The 12,114-nt window shown below is 35.5% G+C and overlaps 1 protein-coding gene across 1 annotated transcript; it reads left to right on the forward strand.

Annotated features, from left to right (window-relative positions):
• The first annotated feature begins 3,856 nt into the window (after positions 1-3,856).
• On the forward strand, positions 3,857-5,931 carry LOC121418558 (suppressor of cytokine signaling 5-like). The gene has a single exon (XM_041612490.1). The coding sequence runs from the start codon at positions 3,999-4,001 to the stop codon at positions 5,790-5,792; it is 1,794 nt and encodes a 597-aa protein (XP_041468424.1). The 5' UTR covers positions 3,857-3,998; the 3' UTR covers positions 5,793-5,931.
• Positions 5,932-12,114: the final 6,183 nt, after the last annotated feature.

Raw genomic sequence — 12,114 nt, forward strand, 5'->3', positions numbered from 1 at the left:
ATGATGAACTACTTTTCTTGCATTTTCCAAACGTGACATTCAGATAACATAATAATATATAAAGAAATGTAATATTGAACCCGTTATCGTCGTTATCATTTTCATTTCTTCTCTCTAAAATCGTTTTAAAATCTCCTTGATAGTGACTTCAATGCAGCAACCTACAGGTCAGTCTGATCGGTTTGGTTAATGTAACTGACAGTTGTCCCGCCCTATCCCTTTCTTTCTTTTCCTCAAAACATCTCGTACATACTCCGTTTACATTTTCTTTGACCAATCAGGGGCGGATCCAGCTTTCGCCAATAGGGGGGGGGGGGGCCGAAAAATATTTTCATCAACATTTTTCTCGATTGGCCGCTATAATCTGATTTTTTTTTTTTGGGGGGGGGGGTTCAGGGGGTAATCCTAACTAAAGACTGAAGTTTTAAGTATATGTTAGTTTTTATTGTTATAAACAAGATAAGGTATCTCATGTGGTCTTAATATATAATGCGAACGCGAAGGGTGAGCTAAAATTCTTTAATATTTTATGTCCTTAGAACTGAAGATTCTGAGCAGTTCTTATAATCATGAACAAAGATAAGTATCCAACTAAACAATGCGAGCGCGAAGCGCGAGCCGAAATTTTATTATAGTAACGTGAAAAGGGACTCAATTAGGACTGTTTTTGTGATTAATGAAGAGGATACAAGTATCACCAATTAAATAATGATAGTGAGAAGCGCGAGCTCAAAATTTTTGATATACCGACCTGAAAACTGGACAGTCTAAGCGCGTTTTTATTTAAATAAACAACAAGCTGTGTGTCTCAAACAATTAAATGCGAGCGCGAAGCACGAGCTTAATTCTTTTTTATACTGACATAATAAAGAAGCATTTTGAAAAATTTTGGCAAGAATTTCCAAACAGGATAGGTATCTCACAAATCAAACAATACGAGCGCGTAGCGCGAGCTGAAAATTTTGATATAACAATTTGTGTAAATCAAACAAAATAATGAAAGCTTGATGTGCGAGCTAAAATATTGTGTGCAAATTGATTTCAGAACTGGATATATGAAGTGTCATTTAATTCTCTTAAATGGGATTCATTACACAGGCAATGCGAGCGCGAAGCACGAGCGAAAATTTGTATATAAAGTATTTTTTTCAATTCTTTCCCTCATCTTTTTCTTGTTTCCTTTCGGGGTCTGGCCGGCCGTTACGAGGCTGTAAATTGCATATCATGGGTATTATACCTCTTTCTTACTTTTCTTTCTGTTTTTCGTAGTTACTATTAAGATAAAGAGTACACTTTTTCTGCAGGTTGTCAAAAAATAGCGGGGGGGAGGGCCGGGGCCGGCTCGGCCCCCTCCTGGATCCGCGCCTGCCGATGGTTGGATTTAGCAAGGGAAAAACATCCACTAAAAAGAGATAAATCTTTAGACGAATAAAGCGTTATTATCGGTCGTTTTAATCATCCCATTTTTGCTTCTTCCTATTTTATTCGAGGAGAATATTGAACGATCCATATTTTTGTGAGAAGTTTGAATATGATATTGATAAGCATATCAATGTCAATCATATTTTTTAATGGATTGGGTTATAAAAAGACAAACGAATATGAACCGTTATTTACCTAATCTTAAGTTTATGAAGAAAGTGTTTGGCTGCAGAAGAAATGCAATTGATATGACCGAGAAAAATTTGGTTCTCTTGCCAGATCAGAAAATAGCGCGCTAATTTGAAAACTCGGGCTGATGCAGATCGACATGTATTATATTATGTAAATATTTTTTGTTGTACTGCTCTGAAGCGCTTGAGCATTTAATTAAGATGGAAAGTGCGCTATACAATCTCATGTAATTATTATCATCATCATCATCGTCATCATCATCATCATAATCATCATTGTTATTGAAATAATAATGATAATAATAATAATAGTAATAATGACGATGATGACTGATAATAATAATAATAATTATCTGTAATATGTATAACTTCGAATGTCAACGTACCCGGATAAACAACTTGAACAATGATAAGGCTAACTCATGTAATATATTCCAGTTTTCATAATAGTTTGTCATATTTTGAAATATCATAATTGCAATAGTTAACATAATGGAAATATCTTTCATAACAAGATTCTAAGAATATGAATAATTGTATAATACGTTGCAAACACTATTTTTGTTGTGGCGATGCATACTCTCTCCATCACAAAGTGATGGTCTCTCTGTTGTATTTTCATATACTGTCTGGCCCCTCACTCCATCTCTCTTTCATTGACACAGTCACCTTTCTTTTTCATTTAAGATGTTTGTCTCTTTCCGCATATTCCATCAGCTTTCTTATGTAATGTGTGTTAGGTCTTATGCATTGTGAATTGTACCTGTTCAGTTAATATATTATATACATGAAAGGGAGTTTCACTAGCGTACCTACGGGGGGGGGGCAGAGGGGGCAGTCTGCCCCCCTGACGAGCCACAACCCATACAAAAGACATACCCCCCCCCCCGACGAGCTTGAGCTTTTTTTTTTTTGCTTGTCAAATTTTTTCTGGTACAATTGAAGAGGTTTTTGATTGAAGATTGAAGACCCTTTTTTTTGCTTGTCAAAGTTGTCGACCGGTTTTGCCCCCCCCCCCCCCCCCTGTTTGTCCCGGCCATCATCACTGGTAGAGGACCTGGGTTTATTGTACCTTAACTCTATATTTTGATTATATAAAATGATTATAATAACAATGATAATGAATGATAATAATAATAAAATAATATAATTCAATTCTTCATCATCATCATCAAATAGGTCATAGCCTAAAAAAAAGTTATACTGAGCTGAGGGAGAGGGGGTACATGTATATATGTGCAGCTATTGTAGCTGTACCTGTAACTTTGTTAGGCCTGGCCTACCATCAAACTCGATCCTCGGGCAAAATAAAATAAATTCCGAATGATCTCTGTCTTCTCCTTTCCTTATTTCACTTCATGAACTTATATGAAATTCACATAATGAAATCAATCATTCACGGCCGTTTTGGGGTACACAGTCACAATCTCGATCGGTCCTGCGACCCCTCTGACTGCGAACAAAACAGAGTACGAAACACCCGGTCATGCGAGCGGAAATAGGTCAATTAATTCGATGACGTCATTATTTCCGTTTCGGCGACGAAAAAAAAAAGACCAGACAAAATATGTGAACACACTCAAAATGTACAATGCATAAATGCCTACGACGACAGGTACGGTACGTACAGTACGACGTCGCGTCGTACATGTATATGCACGACATGTATCATACACACACACATGTACCTGCATAGCGCATTCACGATCACCGAGATCAGAGGGTATTGTTTGCACAGATATACAGAGTCAGAGGAGGAGCATGTTAGAACAAGTTTTCAGAAGAGACTATACAATACCCGAAATAATATTTCACCAGTGATATGACGTTTCATCGTACATTTCTGACTCTTGTTACCCCGTTCCTAGGATATTTTGTGAACGGATAAGATGATTTGATTCGGATGTAATTGTGTCTCCGCCGGTGAAGTCAATAAGAAGGGCCCCGATCCGATGTGTGCAAACGCGAACGTGAAGGCAGGACTCGCTATCGCACAGATTCTCCGACTCGCTGATGATGTGATGTCGCCGTCCTACACTGTTGTGCATGCAATTCAATGCAGTCACAGGTAACAGGGAGGCAAGTACACTGTGCCAGTGGATGTAGCTGAGGCTGAGCTAGCTGTGTGCCATGTGCTGTGTGGTCATTCCATGGTTTTGTATTATAATTTAGCAATTGTGGTCACTAGACGCAGAGTAAACTGAAGCACAGCTAACGAAACGTTACTTAGACTACGGTAAGATCTCAGTCACAGAAGCAAAGACCAAAGTAACTTTTTGTCAGGAGTCACATCATTTAGAACAGGATACTGTCGACTAACGACACGTTAATAGAAATTGAATCTAGACTAGACTAAAGTCAAGACTTTTGATAATAACAATAAAGATGGCATCTGCTTCATCAGCATCAATTCTTTTTGCTCTCTCCAAAAGACGGTCAACTTCTTCTCCACAATTACATTGTGAAGCTACAGACTTTTCATCACTGACTGGAATTCCAAATGCAACAAGCACTTCTGCATCTTCTTGGTCAGATGGTAATGGGATCACTGTCAATACAGTAGACAGGAAAAGCGTGAAGATAAATAACATCACACAGGCATCTGTGCATTGGCTAGAGCCAAAGCAAAGGGCAGTTCTCCAAGATGTTGTAGACCCAGTGGTGAAACCCAAGAAGTCTGCATTTGTTCAGATGAGAGGAGGTAGCAGTGACAGAGAAAGTTCATGTCGACCTGGTGAAAGACAGCTCAGACCGGATTCTGAACTGCTATGTTGCAATGAGACAATTCATTATCTCCAAGGTAGTGATTCTGAATCAGAGACCTCTCCTGGAGGGTCACCAAGACGGAAATCGCACACTGGTATCAAGCAAAAATATCAAAGTAAAAAACTGAAGAGGTTTAGTAAGGCAGCTAGTCAGATATTTTCGAAACTGAAACTAGAATCCAAAAGTATAAGAGGAAAAGACAGGAGGAAGCACACTGATAAAAGCGACGATGACTCCGATGATGAAGATGTACTACCAATCTCAAGGAGACGTTCAAGGTCATTGACCAGCAGGGTAATGAAACGATTTGGGCACAAGGATGAAGATGTTACACACGAAAGCTCTGATAGTCCCAAGGCTGATGCAACCACAGTCAAAAGCACATCGATGTCTTCTGATGAGAAAGAAAAGCAAAAGATAAAGCATAAAAAACAAGCCACAAAAAGGTCTTCCTCTTCAAGCAGGCATAGAAAATCACGACAATCCCCGCTTGTTAATTTTGCAAAGTTTGATCCAGAGAAGTATCCCATTGAATGTACCGAAGAAATCGAAAGAGCAGTGAGGGAAAGGGAAATAGAGGAGGGAATTTCTGTTGCTGCAATCGATTCACATGTACCCATCTCCCCAGGTGCAGTCGTACCAGCATCTGATATACTTGCTCGTCTGCAAAGAACAACAGTACCAGATACCTGTATGACAGTAACCACATTGCCTGAAGCCGGTGAAGCAAGTTCAAGCTCTTACCAAGTTGTTGATGCTCCAACACATACCACAGAAGATATCTATGATCTTTATGGATCGTTGACCCCATCAGGAACCTTCATACCTCGTACTGTTCATACTCAGATTGACTACATGCATTGTCTCGTCCCTGATCAGTGGAACATCATGAAGTCTCCTTACTATTGGGGTAAAATTGATCGATACGAGGCAGATATGTTGTTAGATAACAAGCCAGAAGGTACATTTCTCTTGCGGGATAGTGCCCAAGAAGAGTTCCTCTTCTCTGTCAGCTTTTGCAGGTATGGACGCACCCTTCATGCACGGATAGAACAATGGAATCACAAATTCAGCTTCGACGCTCATGACCCAGGAGTTTATTCTTCGGACACCATCTGTAGCCTCCTCGAGCACTATAAGGATCCTAATTATTGTATGTTCTTTGAGCCAATGTTGACCAATCCACTACCTAGGGCCAATCCGTCATCTTTGATGGAGCTCAGTAGGGCAAGGGTATGCCAGCATGTTTCATACGATACCATTAGCTACCTGAAGTTGCCAAACAGTCTGAAAGAATTCTTGAGGGAGTATCACTACAAGCAACGTGTACGCATCAGGAGGGTGGAGGTTGACATGCCTCAAATTCCAGAGGCTAAGCAAAGCATTGTTACAAATACTTGCATCTCTAGGTGAGGTGCATCTTGGTCAAATTTTTTATCTGTACATTGTGTGATAATTTGAAATTATGTACTGTATCTCATACAGGCTACATGTACAGTTATACTAGAACTGTACATGTACATTGTAAAGGATGTTAATCGTTTTTAAATCTTAAAAAACAAAAATGATACACTATACAGCATTACATCTACATACTTGTTCATTGTAAAGGATGTCATTTTGTTATGATCCTAAATGTCTTTGTACAGACCTTACCAACACATCATCCCTAACTTTAGGGATGATGTGTTGGTAAGGTCTGTAGTCTTTGTACCCTTAAAAGTATTCACTTTCTCTTCATCGTATTCAATTACACATGTACATGTACTTTCTGCTTTTGCACTTTTCACCACCTGTCTACATTTACATGTAATAGAGCAGTCCTGCAATCTATATGTATGTAAATGTACATGCATGTTCATGTATTACACTACATGTAGGTGAAAATTACATTTACATACAGTACATGTAGGCCTACATGTACATGTTAATTTGTCAAAAGAAAAATAAAAAAAATGTTTGGGAGTACTAACAGAATGAGGGAAATGTACATGTATGTAGTTAAACATACCTGAACTTTTTGGAGGTAAAGAGGAAGTCCTTAACTATTTCAAAAGGTAAAAAAATAACCAGTGTTCACCTTATAATGCCCCTGAGAGCACATACATGTGCAGTTAAGGCCAAAAGTTTACATACACCCACAGAATTCAGTGAAACACTACCATCATGAATTTGGTATTAAATGAAAGAGTGTATTACAAATGTACTACAAAAGCTCTTTCACATGATTGGGATGCCGTTGGGATTAAAGTATATTTCAAGTGGAATTTCTTTGAATAAAACAAAATATTCTTGCCAATGTTTTCTATTTGTTATTATAATTTCAAATTTCATTTAATCATAGAAAAAAGTCAAATCTGTAATTTATTTTACATTTTCTATCTGAACAAAAAAGTGTGATCTGTTCTGGAATGTTTGTGTTAAAAAGTAACTAGCACAAATATATGAAATGTTTTTGTCAAGTTTTTATTTTTAATTTGTCTAAAATATGACGATTTGTTGGAGAAAAATGACACCTACATATAAATATTTTTCAGCTCCTGATGACAAAGCAATGTGATGAAGGGGCATGACATGTACAAATTTGTTTGATATCACATTCATCATGATAGCACAAACATTTTATAAGATGCATTAAATGTTATGATATTTGCCAAGTGTCAACTTTTCTTTGAATTTCCTGGGTGTATGTAAACTTCTGGCCTCAACTGTACATGCAGTAGTGTGTCTACCCAGTTGCCAGGCATAGTGGTGACTGATTTATATGAAATGAAATTCAATTATTTTTCAGGAGGTACATGTATCCCTGGCCGAAAATCCTTTATGTCCAAAGAGTAGGCCTATATAATTAAATCAACAATAAATCTGATAAAAATGGTGAAGTTATTGAATTCTCAACTTCGGCAATATGTTTGGAAAACCGATGTGCAAACGTTAGGCCATCAATTTTCATGAAAATTAGGTACATGTAGGCCAATTAGTCATGTCTCCACTTTCCCTTTTCTTATTTTCTTAAATTAAACCAAAATTCATATTTTTAAAGGGGAGATAAGTCTAAGATCAGCTTGCTTACCGTATTGCATATTTATGAAGAAACACATAACAAAGTAAACAAACACACCAAAATACCCCAGTAATGTAAAGTTTTATGTCATATATTTGCTATTCCTCTCTCAATGAGGAATTAGATGGTGGATTCATCACCAAATTTAATGAAACTTTCAGTATTTCTGATTTTATACTTCAAATCATTTGTGGCCCAATTTTCAGCATGGAGTACTCCTCGTTTTCATTTCAGTCTGGATTGGAGAAAAATGAATTGAAATGGGAGATTACTGAGTCAAAAGAATATCAATATATACATTTCTATTCTTTCATTCTGAAAAGTCATTGATATTCTCTGAATTCTCTTTACAAGTACGACATGTTCAATGTTGCTGTACTGCAGTACATGTATGTCTCTTACAGTGATGTACAGTACATAAATCTAGTGGATTATGGATTTCTGAATGATTACAATCATATCCACGATTCCACACTACATGTATGTATCTGTAATCATTTCAATTTATCTGATAAAACTTCAAGGAATATTTTACCTGGTATCACAACACAATCACATTACGATTTGCTCTACATTTTTTTAAGACTGATACATCAAAGAAATTTTATGTAGTTCTACATCAGACTATACAAAATATAGATGAAAGTTTTTCTCTCACAACCAGAAATGCTATATACCGGTAATCAAATTTAAAAAGTAAAATTATTCCCTGGACTTGATAGCAGTCTACATGTAGTTCAAGTCATAATTGCTAGAGAATTTATCATGTACTGTATTTGCCATATTATGATCGGGTTTTTAAGACCAGTCTTATTACTGTAGCATGAGCAGGATCTATAACTTCATAAAAGTACATTTAACTTTATGTTATGCAATCATGTATGTTGATTATCTCAGCTCATACTACATACATGTACATGTAGATGTACAGATCATGAAATAAAATCAGTTCATTTTTTGCCATATACATTTAAGTGTTTGAGTAATTGTGCAAATGTGAATTATGTAGTGTGAAAGCTGAATGAAGTTTTCATTGCAATCTTTATCCCAAAATGTCAGATTTCCCTGCATATGCATAATCATATTGTGTTGCTACACTTCATATATAAGTTAAACAATGATCCAATGTTGACTTTTGATGTAGATGGCAAGTAATTGTAACTTGACCATTTGTTTATAAAACTGGAAAACGGTAACTTCTGTAGTTCATAAAATCAAGGAAATGGTATCCATTGTCATTGTGGTTTCAATTACACAATTTTTTTTAAATTTAACATGTATGAAATGAGTACAGTATGTCTGTGAATAATTGAATGCAGAGTCTTCCTCTATTAAAATGTAATTGTACTAGTGATATTTGCACATGTCATTTCATTTATTTGAATTTTGAAATACAGGTACAGTGTAGCAGTTATTTTAAGAAACCATGCACTACCCTTTTTTTCATTAAGATGTAAAGGACTTGATCTTTTTGTATCTTTCATGTAACATCATTCACTTCTTACCCTAGAGTTGAAATTCAGAGTTGAGAAAATATTCAAACCAAACAGAAAGGGGATGGAAGTAACATACTTGTATTTCATCATTCATCTGCATTATGTTATGGATAGAAATTAAAAAATAAAAATGGGTTTTGATATTGCAAACACAAAAAAGCAGCTGTACATCAAGGTACCAATTTTAAAGAATCATTCAAAATAGATAGAACTCACGTTTTGACACACTACTCCGGAAATAAGAGAATCAAGAGATGAATATTACATTTCAAGCGATGGAATAAACAAGAGGATTTGACTTATTTTTTTCTTCATGCGCTATCCCTCGGAGTAATCCAGCACTAGCTCATTTCCATAAATAAAGCCATGAGGCTTTCTTTGCGATCCATCGCTTCCTGTCATTTGCATATCATTTGCCAGGAGGCAGGTAATGGAAGAGATACTATGATCAAATTCTACCTTAGTCTCTTTTGTCTACGTTTGCATTTTGATGGAATGTCGTCAACATATTGATGGTACTGGTAGTATGTTTACGATTTGTCTCAAACTTTAGGTGGAAAATAAAGTTTTTGAATTTTCATCTGTAGGTAATATGCTTTATACCAGTTCTAAAAGGTGCCAATTATAGATGATATAATTTTCAACATTGTAGGAAAGATAAGAGTCTACTGTAGTCCTTTTTAATGATAATTCATGACTTTGCAACAGACCTGACAAGGGTCCATGGTCAATTTCAAACACTGATTCCAATAACCATGTAATAGCTCCATGCAATAACTATTTTAAAAAAGAAAGTACACACATACAAAATTAAAGTACATGTATTACTCCCCATGATTTTTTTTTAGTTGCGACTTTCAACTTGTGAAAATGTTCAATATACATGTAGATCTGTGTTTTGAGTTTTGACTTACTGAATGTTTGAGAAATGATTTGGAATCTCATTTTGGCCTGCCACCTACATGTACATGTACTTTGTATGACTGTTGGAAAACGTCCAGCTTCCTCATTATACTTGTAGTGTACCCAGGGATATGAATAGTGTCAAATCTCCCATCTCATTGGTATAAAATGGTGAAGACCCAAGGGTAGTCCAGGCTGAAAATGATGTGATTTGATCAGAAAGAGTAAAATCAGACAAACAAAGCACTGAAGATTTCATCAAAAGTTGACAAGGAATAATGTACTTAAATGTATATTTCAATGACAATTAAAAGTAATGATTTATTTGGGTGATACAGTTTTACTGTACATGTACGTATGTACATTTATGTCCTTATGAATATTTATTATTCAATGAGTTAGCTGATGATGTCATCTCCCCCACTAGACTTTTTTTAATTTTTATTACAGTACATGTAATTGGAAAATCTTAAAATTCTGTGTATGTAGATGTAGGATTGACTGCATGTATTTGACTGCTGATTTAATGTGTAAAGATAATCATTGCTGAAACATGCATGTTTTCTGTCACAAGAAAGACATATTTTTCACATCTTTGAAGATATGAAAAAGATTGATTACATGTTATACACTATTGGGGGACATGATATCTTCAGCCCACCTGTTGAATATTCATGACTGCATGGACATAATTATGTACTGTACATGTATGTATGATCTGATTCTGCTTTAACAAGTTATTGCAAAACCTTAAATTCAATTCATTTTAAAAATCAGATTTCAATGAAATTTACAGCATTTAATCATTGAATTCAACTCTTTTTATTTATATTGTATTTCAGTCTTTACTACCCCTTAAATTTTGTACGTTAGTATTTGCACAATTACTCAATCACAAATCTGTTAATAATATTGATTGTATTTAGTTGTTAGTTTTGTGTAATGTTGAAATGCCAATCATGCCATAGAAAGTGTGCTTTTATATTTATGTTTCTGCTTAAATTTATTTATCAAAAGTTTTTGTTTCCTTGCTTAGCTCGCAATGTCAATAAGAAATATGAGAAAATGATTATTATTTGTTTATGAGATTATTCTGAAATATGCAGTTAGAGCCTTGTATACATGTACATGTGTATTGGATATTAATAATGTGAATACATAAGTATTATTACTAAGATTGTACATGTAGTAGAATGCATGTTTTGATAATGCAACTTGCATACATGTATTAGATAGTTGTAAACTTTCCAAGGCAGCAGACTCTTGTAGAAATATGGATTGCTTTCACTCAATAAATTTTCTTTGTGTGATAGAGAACGATCTCTCTAAATGTTTATGCAGTCAATGATTTTCTTGATATTGTCTGCAATACAGGATTACCCCCCCCCCCCATTCTGGCCAAAAAGGAAACCATTTTCAGGATGTAATTCATCTGAATCAAGAACTACACTGTATTCATATTAAAATGTTTAAAATCTCATCTTCATCATTTGAGACCAAATAAAGATAGAGGCCTGACAAAATCAATTTTTGCAGAAACTCACATTTGAGTCTGCGTCCTTTTACAGATACTCATACAGTGGGGCAAAAAATGACACAGAGCAAAAGAAATGCTAATGAGTAATGAACCATCCGTTTTTGATGCAAGGTACCAGATTTTGTCTGTGCAACCTGACTTTGACAAATTTTCTACCTCTTCTTCCCCATTGATATGTATGGTTTGAATATCATACTAAATACATGTTAAATTGCCATTTTGTCCACTCACCACAGTGACCACACGGTCTACCTTCATTTAGTCTAATGTCATTCCGTCAATCAACATTTTTCTGACAACCATTTGTTCCAAATCATCACTTCGTCTAATCACCAGTTCGTCTATGACCATTTCGTCTGTCGTCTCACAAACAGTTGGTCTAATATTCTTTTTTTTTCATTCATTTTGCCCATTGAACACTTAGTCTGATTAGACCAAATGGTATATGGACTAAATGGCTATTGGACCAACTGGTTGTTAGACGAAATGGTGAGTTGGGGAAATGGCAATTAGACCATGTGGATATTGGACAAACTGATGGTAGACCAAATGATAGACGAGTTAGAAATTGGACAAATTGACATTGGACCAAATGAAAATGGACCCTATTACACATACAACTATAAATATGTATCAAAATAAAAACAACTTCAGCTTCTGATGATGTAAATGATATATTATGAATTGTGATATTCCCATCCCATTCAAGAAAAAAACACTTTGGTTTCTTTTTTC

Source organism: Lytechinus variegatus, chromosome 7 (assembly GCF_018143015.1).
Source record: "Lytechinus variegatus isolate NC3 chromosome 7, Lvar_3.0, whole genome shotgun sequence".
NCBI lineage: Eukaryota > Metazoa > Echinodermata > Echinoidea > Temnopleuroida > Toxopneustidae > Lytechinus > Lytechinus variegatus.

Excerpts from the sequence above, each read along its gene's own strand:
- LOC121418558 (XM_041612490.1), top strand. The coding sequence starts at position 3,999 with ATGGCATCTGCTTCATCAGCATCAATTCTTTTTGCTCTCTCCAAAAGA.